Below are 12,981 nucleotides of genomic sequence, written 5' to 3'. Positions count from 1 at the left end.
AGTTCACTTGCTGCCGTGATATCCTCTTAGCTGCCCCACATCTGCCATTTCCAGCAGCATCACTGACTTTTCTTTGTATTGCTGCCAAAAATAACATGGGAAATGAGAGCCTAGTGCTGTTGGAATTGTGGCTGTGGGAGGCTCCAGCTCTGTCAAGCTCACTCCAGTAGATAAGCGGCTGCTACAGTGCTCTGGCCCCACTGGCAGAGCCTTTTACTCCTCTCACCACTTTGGCAGAGGCATGCAGAGCAAGTGTGACATTTACTGACCTGCCTATCCCAAAGGACTAACTGGAGCTTTATGTGCTTTTTAAGCATTTGCTCCATTTCCATCTGTCCCTAGAATGCCTGCAAAAATGTCATCCTGATTGGAATCCAGATGGGGGCTCAAGAGCATCTGGTATAATGGGCAGGAACGTGTCCTGGCCAGACATTAAGCACATGAATTATGCTTGGCTTACACAGGTCATTTTCATTCCACTCTAAAAAGACATGAAAGTGCCTGCTTACTCCCCTCCTGAGTATTAGTTTATGCTAGCAGTAACCTGAAGCATTTTCAGGTTGATGTCTATTGAAGTTAAAAGTGTTACAGTTCCTGCTTGTGCCACAATTTCAAGGACATTCTGGGAACCTTGGTTCAATTAATATTCAACTAATAGCAAATATCAAGAGAAAGGTGTATTGTGCTGAGGTGATATTTGGTCTAGGATCCCCTAGATTTGTTAAATGCAGGAATGATATTACCAGTTTCATGGCATGCACTTGCAGATGTTTGCTTAGCAAGTAAAGACTTACTTTATCCAGTTTGTTTTTATAGCTAAAGGCTGTACACTTTCTCTTTCCTCACCTGCTCCAAACTCTTACCAGTGCAGGTTAGCATCTGGACACACCAGTCTATGATGGCAAAATGAGGACACAGCAGAAGTTAAGCCACTTCACATATACATTAGGTATTAGCATTACTGTTTGCTAAGATATAGTGATAGTACAGGTACTTTTCTAGTCTAATCTACTAAACTAGTTTATTCATCTTAGTATATAATTTCTGAAGAAATGCTAATATAGAAAGGGATGTATCTGGCTTTTTTTTTTTTTTTTTTGGTGCTCTCAAGATAAATTGCTAAATGATGCCTCTGTGCTGGCTCAATTATTCCCTCTGCCTTTCCAAAAGGAAAGGGCCCCATTACTTCCAGTGGAAAAAATCAAGCAGTTTTGAAAATCCCTACTAAATAACCCTATGATCAGCATTAAAAAGGAAAGGATTCCTCAAATGAACCACTTTGACACCCCTTGGTTCCTTATGAATCACCCACTGAACATCTCCTTCTGGATTCCCAATGCAAAGCAATTATTTACAACAATCACTGACAGTTTTCCTGCCATTACACAAATCCAGTTGTGCCATACCTCTTTCAGAGCTCATTAACTGATAAGCTTTCAAGAACTGGACCCAAAGCCTACAAGGACTGACAGATCTCCACTAAAGACAACATCCTCTGGCTCAGCCCCTTCACACATGTAATTATACAACATGCCCAGGGCCACCTTCTGGGAGAGGCATCTATGAGTCAGATTCTGCTCACATTCTGGACAATTGCTAGAAGGCACTTATGAGTTCTGCAGGAAAAAAAATCCTGTATGACCTGTGTCCAAAACTGCATTTCCAAAATGCATGTCCACAACTGATAAGGAGCAAGCTCAAAAGCTATGGAGGCATCTATAGACAGTGATTCTTGTGTTGATTTACATCTGAGTTCAAAAAAGATCTAGTACTCAACTGTACCTGTGTGATGAATATGGGAACAGATTACAGAAAAAAAAAATTAGCAGGACATGAAGTACTTCTTGTTTTCATCACCATCATAATTATGGAAGAAATAAGCAACATGTGAACTCTAATAGCAGATTTCAATGATGATTTTGCATGGAAAGGAGAGATAGAAAGACCAACACAAAGACACAAAAACACAGAGGCAAATTATTTTTCTTGAGTGTCTCCTTTAACAGGAAGTCAATGGGAAGTGAGAGAAGTGTCTAGAAAGTAAAACAAGGCCCTCAGTTATCCAGCCAATTTTTTTGTTTCATATGATTTCCAATGAAGCAAAGTTTAAATGTCCTTGAAACATCAGAAAAAAAAGTAAGAAAAAAATCAACAACTTTCTGTCTGCCATAGATCTGTCACCACATACAACTGAGTGTTCATTCTATTCTCTCAGCAGTACATTACAGAAAAAAGTTGTTGGTTCATTTAACACCTGGAATGATTTTTATCCCATCAGCCCCACTATACAGGCAGAGGAATTTTGGCTACCGATGTCATTGGAGCTCAAATTTTGCCCATTACATTGATCAGTCTATGGAAATATTTTTAACAGTTTCCAATTTCTGCCCAAGAGATCTTTTCCAAACTGAGACCCATTTCAATAAGAAATTAATATGGAGCAGTAATTTTAAGCATGTGCAGAAGCTCTAAGCATGTTCTAAGAGGGAAACCATTCTCAGAGGTATTCTTTGACAGGGATGAGCTTAAAAATGGACCACACTGCAGCCCTAAAAAGGCATCCCCAAAAGAGATGGCAACTGATTCAGTCGGGGACAGCCCTGCAAAGTTTTGCTTCAAATCACCCCAGCAGTTCTTTTTAAAATAGAGAAGAAAAGCTTTTTAGAGTTGCTGGTTTCTAGCACACTTGCCTTACAGCTTCCCACCAGCTCTCCAGACCTGAGGCAGCAACACACCATCTCTAGACCCACTCACAAATTCCACATTATCTGCTAGGGCAGGGATTTTGATTTTCTTCTCCGATCGATGTTTCGGGGGGGGGGAGAAAAAAATAATAATAATAAAAAAAAGAAAAGGATCGCTTTCCCAATGGCCAAAACAGGCCGTTTGGGGAGAGCTATGAGTTTCCAACAGCCATCCCTTTCAATGAAATCCTTACCTGCGGAGTGCCCAGCCTCTCTATTAAGGGAACCAGGTGAAGTGGGGCATACTTGGCTTCGAGACGCTTCATGCGCACCTCCAAGCGTTCTCCTTCTGTCAAGCGAGCAGCAAACAGTGAAATGAGAGGAGGAAGTGGAGACCCGCAATATCTGCTGAGCTTGCTCAGAGCTGCCCCCCAGCAACCATCCAACAAGATTTGGCATCAGGGAGCCAGACCGACAGCAAATGAGGGAACCAGTGAAGCAAAGAGAGGAATGTGCAATTGCAGTCTCAGCAGCAGCTTAACCACGCGTCCAAAAGCATGTTCCTGATCACTCCTGTTGAGATGGACATTTCATGCTGTCATTCTCCAAAGAGGCTGTGAAATGGCTTTAAAACCTTAAGGGAACCCCCAAACTGACTATGGTTTCAGTCTGTAACTAGGCTACAGAAAATGCACCCTTGGCATTTGTTCCACCTGACTCTCCTGGTTCTATCCACTTCTCTGTTTTGAGGGGGAAGCAGGGCCAGAACTAATCCTCAGCAGAAATGAGACAGAAACAGCTTCTGGGCAGAGACCTCTGAGTCTGTCCACTGCTTCCCTCTCAGCTTCTTACCTTTGATGTAGACCCTGGGCAAAATATTTTGGAAGGGAGCAGCATGCAGCAAATCACAAACTTCTTCCTGGGACTGAGGCAGGAAGAAAGAAAGATAAAGTAAGTTAAAAAATACCTGTAGGGGTTGAGTGTATGGCTTAGGGGCCTGAGCAACACTACAACAACTCATGTCTATGGCACCTATTCAAATCCAACCCAACTCAGTAATAACTTCAACAGTTTGAACCTAAATGAACTAAGACTGGAAGAAATACCTCAAGCCAGGAAGTTTTCTTAACTGAAATAAGTTACTTCCTGCCTGTCCAAGGCCAGAGATTTATGTTTATTTTCTGTGCCACTTACTAGCACTGCATAAGAGGGGAAAAGAACGCAAAGGTTTCAGCTCCATCTTACCCTGGTGACTTCCTGCTGTTTATTTTTACAGAGTGCCCAGGTGGAAATTACCTTTTGGCTTAGTTATTTCAGGCAGTGTATGTGTAAAACATACTGATGCATGGCTTTTCTGCATCAGTCTGAAATTATTTGGTTGTTCTAGTTGGTGTAGGCACCAGGAACAATAATACAGAAGTCCAGAGAGGAATAACATCATGAGATGCCACCTGAGAGAATGCATGCTGATGTACTTGAGAAAAAATAATCCCAAACACAGATGTACAAGGAGAAGAAACCTAGGAATAGGCAGGTGGAGACTGAGGAGGGATGGCTGACAGTACATTGTATGCAAGTCTGCAATGGGAAACAGCAGCAAGGAAACCAAAGCTATTTAACACAGAGGCATTGCATCACAACAAGGCATCAGTTTTCACCTACAAAAATCTAGTTCCAGGACATGCTTTCAGTTCTGAGCTTATCGTAGATATTTTGACACACTTGAAAGCAGGTCATGACAGCACAGCAAAAGATATTTGGGCGCTGGATGGAATGACTCAGCTGAGTCTGTTTGGGATGCAACTTCCAGCCAAGAGGCAGAGAATAGTGTAGCATGGAGCTGCAGGATGCTGCACTGGCACATGGATGCTGGGATGAGAGCAAGTTTGTGGGAGTGCAGTTTGTGACACAGTGCTGGAGGGACACAACAGTCTGGGGTCCCTCCATGGGCAGAGAGATGCTGATTCTAACGGAGTGTGCCTGTCATCTTGGATATTTTGCTTGTGAAACCCTGTTTGTTCATACAGAAATGGTCTTTCAACGTTGCTTCCCTCTGATAAATATTTTCACCACACGTAGCCTGCATTTACCTGATATCTATCCCCAAATTATTCATGGTATTAATAGGTCTCCTCTGAAAGGCTCTTTACCTGAGAGTGAGAATTCTGCTTAGAAATTTATTCCCAAGCATTCCTCAAACTTAAACAATAAAAAGGGGTCAGAATGGAGCAGACTGCACATATTCACTAGAGCAAATAGTGAAGATAGAGTCTCTGCAAGCAAATACCACCAGCATTAGATCATTCTGACAGCTATGAAGATAACTGCACCTCCTGGGACTGGGGGAACATTTTTGCATTGACCTGAGAGATTTCTAAAAGAAACCACCCTGTGTTCCTTAAGTGTCCATTTAAAGGGAAGAGGTAAATGCACTACATCTAGCAAGAAATTCAACACTGAGAACAGCAGAAAGCAATGACAAAATCACAAAAGGAACAGAAAGTGCCAGGATATAGTTGGCAACTTTGGTCATTCTATAAAACAAAGCCAAACTGCCAGGTGATATACATCTCTTGAGCTTTCTTACTCTCATATAACTACTGCTTACTGAATGTATTTGATACACCATATCAGGAACCAAACATCTCTATGTCTGGGGGTAAAATGCAAAGGAAAGCACAGAAATATCCATTTTATGAACATACTGAGATTTTCAGTTTTCCCTGTGCTCTAAGGTTGAATAAAACTTGGAATATTTGGACTTCTTTCTTTGAAGAAAGGTTTCACTCTGAACAAAACCTTCTGGCTTCTCTTGGAAATCCCATCTTATGCTAAGAAGTCATTCTGAAGTGTTTCTGGGAAAGCTGAAACAACCCTGCCAAAACCATTAAGACATAAAATAGGCATTTTTAGTGTAAAATAATGATGTTGAACATGCCTCAGGTGGCCCTATGCCACCTGATAAATTCATTACCAAGTAAATTGATTAAGTGAAAAATTAGAAGCTAAGATCACGTGTAGCACTGAGCCACAGCCTTTGCCCCATATCAGAAAGGGCAACACATGATGTGAGAGGCTGACTTGTCATGCACGTGCAAAACACTTTTGCAGGGGAAAACACCAAGTTATCACTCCAGCTAAGTTTTCAGTGAAGATAAGTCATACAAAATGTATCAGAAGATTTTCTGGGATTTCCTTCCTGTTGAATTACTTTGTCCTTATCACCATTAGAATCAATCAGGTATTTTTATTGCACTGGCACCCCAAAAGAGCTGAGGGCTCAAATCTACTTCTCACTGTACAAATATGTATGTAAGAAGTATTGATCCCTGCCCGGAGAGCTTACAATCTAGAAAGAAATTCCAGTTGGTTTAATTTCTGAGAGGGATGAACATGGGGTAGCTTTGGGTGCAAGAATTAAATCTAGATCTTCCAGTATTCAGATTCTCCTTCAGCAATCCCAAATGCCAGTGATCAAGTGCCAATCCATACCATCCCCACGGATATGCCCACAGACCCCAATCACACAGCCCCAGAGAGGCCCTGAGCACATGACAAGCTGGAGAGTAACATTTCCAAAACTCTTCTGTTGAAGAACCCACTTTCACTTATACTCTTGAGTTGGCAATTTCAAGTACAATCTGTTGGTGCAGTGGTTTTTGCCTTACCAAAGCCTGCTCGATAAGGAGGCAGAAGAGAATGGCATTGCCCACTTCTCTGAGGCTCTGGAACACATCGGTCTTCAGCTCTGCATATTCAATGATATCCTTCAACTGATGGTGGAAAAACTCCAGGATTCCTTAGACAAGGAAGACAAGGAAGGAAGGCCAGAAAATGAGAGCAGAATCACTCTCTGATAAGTTGGATAAAAAGACAATCACTGCCTCATATTTCCTTCACAAATTTTAAGGTGTTACTGCTAAATGGATAGATGGAGACTGGCACTGGGGAGAAATAGAATGCAGTGTTTTTTCCTGCTTTCAGTCATCCTTGGGAAACAGGGTCCTTTAACTCATCAGAGTTAAAAAAAATTCAAGGCTGTAACAAATGTATTGGTGCTGGCTCATTTATACCAGCCAGAATTTCCCCATCCAGCTCAATGACAGACTGCAGTCATGCTGCAAGCAAAAGCTCCGCATCAACTATTTACAGCTTTTGAAAAATATCAGTTATCTCACAATAATAAAAGCTCACAAAAGCCTGAAAACAAAACAGAAGCTACCAAAAGACATTCCCTTATCAGCCATCTGTGTGTTCAGAGGGAAACTTCCAACAGGAGGCTTTCCTGGAAAAGTTTCCTATACATGTTCCAGTGTCAACAGCAAAGGAGATCAAAGTGTGTCTCAGCAAGCCTGGCTGCATGTTGCACTGCAATGTCAGTGCCAAACCTTGTTTAATATTATTAGTGTGTGCCTGAGTACCATCTCTGAGTACCAACTGCTGTACCATCACTGGGGTGAGCTCTTGCTCAAGCATCAACCTGCAGCACCCACCTGGAGAGCCATACTCGTGCCTTGGCAAGCGGCAAATCTTGGGCATTACTTCAATCAGAGTCTTCACATACTGCAGGATGGTGCCTTGTAGCTGTAGGGGACAAAGAAGGGACAATGACAGCTTCTGCTGGCATTGGTTTCGAAAGAGGCTGCTTGTGGATGGGTCCACATCTGACAGTACCAGATGAAACTTCAGCTGGAGTCCAAGAAGAGCTTGCTTAATTTGGATTTCACTCAAATATAAAAGCCAGCCCAAGTGCATGGATTTAGAGTGCTTTTACAGCTTCCTCACAAATAATAAATCACAGACCCATGGATTTTGACTTCAAAATACAGCTTGCTGTGTTTGCATTGTTTGCAGCTGAAATCCAAACAAAGCTCAGCCTTAGATCCAGCTGGATCACCAGGGCTGCTAACGGAGTCATTCCCCAGCACAGGAAATACTGCTTATACCTGAAGATGATCATTAGATACCCAAGAGTTTAAAAAATAATTTACACGCATGTTGAATGTGTTTCTGCAGATTTGATGTTTTGAACTAATGTAGACAAGGGCAAAATATATTTCTTGGTTAATAGTGCTTTCTTCATTTGGAGTTATACAGCTACAGTAGATACATTATAAGGAATTATGCACTGAACACTAATGAACCAAATGTAAAATCTTTGTGCTGAATACTGTCTGATGTCACACACCAGGTACAGCAATTTCAGCTAAGTGACACAAATTGCATCTTCATTAACTGGTGCTTTACAGGAGGGAAACTGTAAGGAAACATAAATTTGAGATTTTCAGTTTTTACACTGCTTTGGTAGACAAGCTAACAATGATGTCATTGCAGTCAAAGCAGAATTTAAATATTTATCTTTTCTTTTGATATAGCAAGGGGTTTAGTAGAAAAACATGACCTGAACAATGATCGATCTTTGCATGCTCTCTCCTCACTTCCTAATAATCAGTATTGCTGGTGCCCTTGGGGAACAAATGAGATCATTTCCCTTACATTACCCTTCTGAAAAAGAAGAAGGAAGTAGGAAACAGGGCCATTGGCAGCCTGGCTTTAGAATAACTGAAGGAAACAGACAGCATGGCTTGAATAAGGACTAAGCTATGGCAGGGTTTTCTTAGAAAACCACAGTAAGTTGGTTTCATCAGTTTTGCTGCCTGCTCTCTACCTTCCAAGGGTCATGACCAGGCAGTGGGACACAGTGCTAGTGCTAAGCATGAGCTCATGTCTTGAATGTCTCCCAGACACTCCCTCCCAGTGCAGGCACTTCTGAGGGACCAGGAATGCCACATCCCACTCCATCACTTCCCAGTGGCTTTTAGCAAAGCAGCCAACTCCACCACCCCCAGAGGGAGGAGGCTGATCACAGTTAACACTTCAAGATGATGGGAGCACTCCATCATCCCTCAGGAATCACTGGGATGCCTCAGCAGCAGTGAAAATCAGACCGTTAATACAAGTGTTCCAGTGTGAATTAAAGGACATGAAGGTGCCCCTGAGCCCAGAGCTCAGGCTGACTGTTCAACCTCTGCCTCTCAAGGCATTGAGGTTTCTCCATCAGGAGGGGTAGGCTCAGAATTACCAGGCTCTTGACAATCTTCAACAGCTCTTCCATGACCACAGCGATGCCTTGATAGCCAAGAAGCCTGCAGATTGTCTTGAAATGAGGGGGTCCCACAAAATTGCGGTAGGAGCTGTAGATGTGACTGTAGGCAATGTTGAGAGGCTGAGAAATAAGAAGCACAATGAGAGTTAGACAGGAGCATTTACCATGCCTGCAAGTAATTCTTTTATCATAATATTATGTTCTATCACTCCAAAGAACTTTTAAGGAAGAGGAGAAATAGTAATACCCATGACAATTCCCATGTCTTTTACTTCCTGTGGCAAAGAGGAGATTGCTTTTCTTCTTGTGCAGTCAAGATATATTCCAACCTCACACTGTCACATCACCAAAAAGCTTTAGATACAGGTAACCAGAGAAGTTTGGGTTTGTTTTGGGTTTTTTTTGTTTGCTTTCTTGCTTTTTTCCCTATGGGCACTTGCCCTAAATGTGACTTACTAAGAGAAGTAGGAATGTGTACATTCTGGATATAGAGGCTGTGCTGTGGCCAACATCATCACCCAGATGGAAGCCAGTAACCTGCCAAGGCCCCAGCCCAGCAACCCTCTTGCTGAGTTTTGTTGCTGCAGCTTCTGCAATGCATCATTCCGGCTCTGGCATCCCCAGAAAGTACCATGCTGTAGGGGTGATCCTGGCAGCCCTGAGATGGCTCCTCACACCTTCCTTTCATGCCTTCATGCCTTCCTTTCATGCCTTTCTATCAGCTCCTTTACTCTATTACTTCCCCACACTTAGCACACTGTGGCTTGTCCAGACTATGGGGTGACTAAATATCCCTATTTCAGTGGGCTCAGGAATCCATCCTTATTTGTGGAAGTGTCTTTGCTACTCCATGGGCAGGAGACAGGCCTTCTCTCTGCTTACCTGCCATGGTCCCCTGAGTTGGGCTACCACTGGTATACAGTTGTGGAGCCCACTGATCAGATTTTCCCCATAACAGGGCTGCCATTTCACTGTACAGGCAGTGAGCAGCAGTGCTGCTGCATTCCCTTGCCTCCCAGCAGGATAATGGGGCTGGAGAGCAGCTTTCTGCTGGGCTTTTCCCTCAAGCTGGGAGGGGTTCAGCAATTGAGTCTCATAGAGAGAAAATGCATTTTAGGACATGCATTGGCTGCAGATGAGCAGGATGATTTATTGCCACCTCTGTGCAGGATAAGGCAGTTTCATAGAGCACATTAGCAGCAGGCTTGCATCTAAAAATAATACTCTGACAGCAATTAAAAATATGACCCCATTTAAGGGTGAGAAACACAAGGGGTAAAGACTGTAGGATGTAAAAAATTACACCAGTGGGTATTTTAAGACAAAACAGCTGAAGGCACAAGCTGGCTGCTTGGCACCACAGCAGACACTTCCACCCTCTCAGAGAGCAGCAGCAAAGCCACTGATTTTGACAACTCTTCAGAGGTTTTGCTGTTTTCAGGAACAGCAGCTGCCAAAGACGCTGTGGTGGTTGCCCCACCTTTGGTTTGGAACTAAAGATGCAGGTTTGGGGGCTGTGAGTGCAGGCAAGTTGGGATTTGCAGCACAGGGCAGAGTTTTTAGTGTTCCACCCTATGCCCACAGGTCTCAGGGACAGTCACTTATACTTGGAAGCATGTGGGAGAAGCCCCCAAATTGCTTTGGAAGCTCATTATGTTCTTGGGAATGCTCTGGAACTGATTCAGTAACAAATGAAGCAAAATGAGAACCAGTTTCATTTCTACATCTTTGAGCATGTTGGCCATCACCCAGACCTGTCTGAGCTCAGATGAGGGAAGGCAGAGAGAGATATAACAGACAGATAATACTGCCTGTGTCAGAATCCCCTTAGAAAAATAAAGAGCTAAAAAAGGATTTGCACACAGCACAAGACTAATCCAGGCTCCCAGCCAACCCAACTTCAGTGTGACAGCTGAGATAGTGTCTAAGAAAGTGAAAACTAATTCTAACCAGAACTGTCAGAGAAGGATCTCTAAAATAAAGTCAGAGGCATGGTATGGAGAGAATAGGGAAAAACAACAGCAAAACCACACTCAATCTGTTTCTTACGTGGCTTGGTTTCACATGGTAATGCATCCTGCACCTTGGCACTCACCATTCTGTTAGTGAGCTTGTTCTTGTACTGCTTTCTTCCTAAACAAAATATGTCCAACACCCACCTTGTGGCTGTTCTGGCTCATTTACTGACCTTGGATCCATACAGGTAATATGGCTGAACATTGGCTGGCTTGTCCCTCTGGGGTTCCTGTGTGAATGGGATTGCTGTCCTCACAAACCTGTGATGGGCATGGGAGATGGGGAGGAAAAGATCAGTGCCTGGTTAACTGTGCTGAGTGCAGATACAGCAGTGTCTAGGATGAACTGAATTAGCAATTAATCACTTGAGCTATATGATCTGTAATGCAAACTCCCTCCCCAATCTTTTGGTAGTGTAAAATGTCATTTTAACCTAGTAAAGGTAAGGTTTCTTCTCATTTGGAGCAGGCAAGAAACCCACATATGAGCAGCTACCACAGCTCTGCTGCTCAGTAAACCAATTCACTATACCAAACTAGCTCAGTTGTTTCTAATCACTGTGTTACTGTTGCTTGATTTGTTAGGAACATTTTCAAGGTCAAAGGGAGGTGGTGGCTTTACCTTCATTTTAAGTACAACTGTTGCATCCCACAATGAATGCAAATCCCACTGCAATTTTACAGGTCAGGTTTGACATTTTGGCAAGAAAGACAGGGACTTCAGGTGCTCCCTGCCTTGCTTTTCCTCCTCACCTGTTGGTGGATCCATTGTAGCAGTAGTTGGGTAGAAAGTCAAAGTTGAGCTCCCAGAAGACATGGAGGGTGATGCGCCCATAGGGAGCAGAGACATTGTGGTTGGCCTCCCTGAACATGGCATCAAAGCTGTCCAAAGTCATGTGCTTGCACAGCAACCTGTGAGTCAGGCGGTTTATTTCCAAGAGCCACTCCAGCTCCTGCAGCACATAAAGCAGCAGTAAATGCAACATTTTACCAAGAGGACAAAAGAAAGAGCTGATTTCATTGCCAGGTGAATGATTTTTATATTCGCATACAAAGAACTTTCCACGTCGGGAAGCAGCAAATGCTAAAGACATCAGTTTAACTCAGTGGCTAAGGCCAATTGCACTTCTACTAATGGGGGTGCTGGTCCAACATCTTCTAAACCTACTTGAAGAAAAATTGATTTGTTTCCTACACAAACTTTCCTACTTCCACTGGCTGACTTTCACAACAGAATCCTTCAGAGGTTGAAACTGGTAATTTTACACTACTTGACTCTCATGCTCCTGTAACATACCAAAGGCAGCAAATCCTGCACAGACCAAAGGATTTTTCATCAGCTTTCATGGAACAGGGAGAATAGAGTCAAAATTTCCTTCTCCCAGGACACAGGACTCTCCCATATGAATTCTGCAAAATCTAACTGCTGGCTGTCACCTTATGATTTACAGATACTTAATGGTCCAATAATAATGCTATTAAAGTGTAATTAACAGAAATAATAGAGACTCATCAGCATAAAAGAGAACATATGGCTGCCTGAAACCTACTGTAGGTGGGACTTGAAGCAGAAAACTGTCAACTGTGTATCCATAGCAGTGTTATTATTCTTTCTATTCATACTTGCAGTCAATAACAGTTCTTACCACTATGGATGTCAGGTCCTCACTCTCAAAGCGGCTGATGGCCTGGTCTAATGATTTGTACATTGCTGCTGAGATACGCTGGGTAATGAGCCTGTTCAAGTCAATTGATCTACCCAGTAACTGGGAAAAGAAGAGATTTGCATGTTATATACATTATATACAGCTGGTGAAAAGTCTGCTTAAATGTGAGTGGCGATGCAAACACTTTACGTAACGTTTAAGTTAACTTTAAGTACACTTTACTTAAACATTTAACATTTCCTTACACATTTACTTAACATTACTTAAGATGGAAGGAAGGAAATGTGGAGCATAACTTCTTTTCCCCTCAGGCCCCATGCCCTGAGTGCAGTTTCAAAAATAGATTCAATCCTTCTCACTCCAGCACTGGCCTCTATTGAGCCCAGCACTGGGATGCCAGTCACCAGCAAAAGAATGACTGGGATGCCAGTCACCAGCAAAAGCAAGACTGGGATGCCAGTCACCAACAAAAGAATGACTGGGATGCCAGTCACCAACAAAAGCAAGAC

General features: G+C 42.9%; 1 protein-coding gene across 3 annotated transcripts in view; it reads right to left on the bottom strand.

Moving 5' to 3' along the window:
- Positions 1–12,981, bottom strand: part of CYFIP2 (cytoplasmic FMR1 interacting protein 2) — a 44,979-nt gene that overhangs the window by 6,126 nt on the left and 25,872 nt on the right. For all 3 annotated transcript variants that reach the window (XM_071759224.1, XM_071759227.1, XM_071759226.1), the window contains exons 21-28: positions 12,452–12,571; positions 11,559–11,758; positions 10,979–11,066; positions 8,767–8,910; positions 7,178–7,268; positions 6,353–6,483; positions 3,537–3,609; positions 2,939–3,033 (exon numbers count right to left, since the gene is read on the bottom strand). In XM_071759224.1, coding sequence (XP_071615325.1) covers positions 2,939–3,033; positions 3,537–3,609; positions 6,353–6,483; positions 7,178–7,268; positions 8,767–8,910; positions 10,979–11,066; positions 11,559–11,758; positions 12,452–12,571 — 942 coding nt within the window. The remainder of the gene's footprint in view (positions 1–2,938; positions 3,034–3,536; positions 3,610–6,352; positions 6,484–7,177; positions 7,269–8,766; positions 8,911–10,978; positions 11,067–11,558; positions 11,759–12,451; positions 12,572–12,981) is intronic.

The sequence above is a fragment of the Heliangelus exortis genome, chromosome 15 (genome assembly GCF_036169615.1).
Source record: "Heliangelus exortis chromosome 15, bHelExo1.hap1, whole genome shotgun sequence".
NCBI lineage: Eukaryota > Metazoa > Chordata > Aves > Apodiformes > Trochilidae > Heliangelus > Heliangelus exortis.
This window is presented reverse-complemented; position numbering and strand designations above follow the sequence as displayed.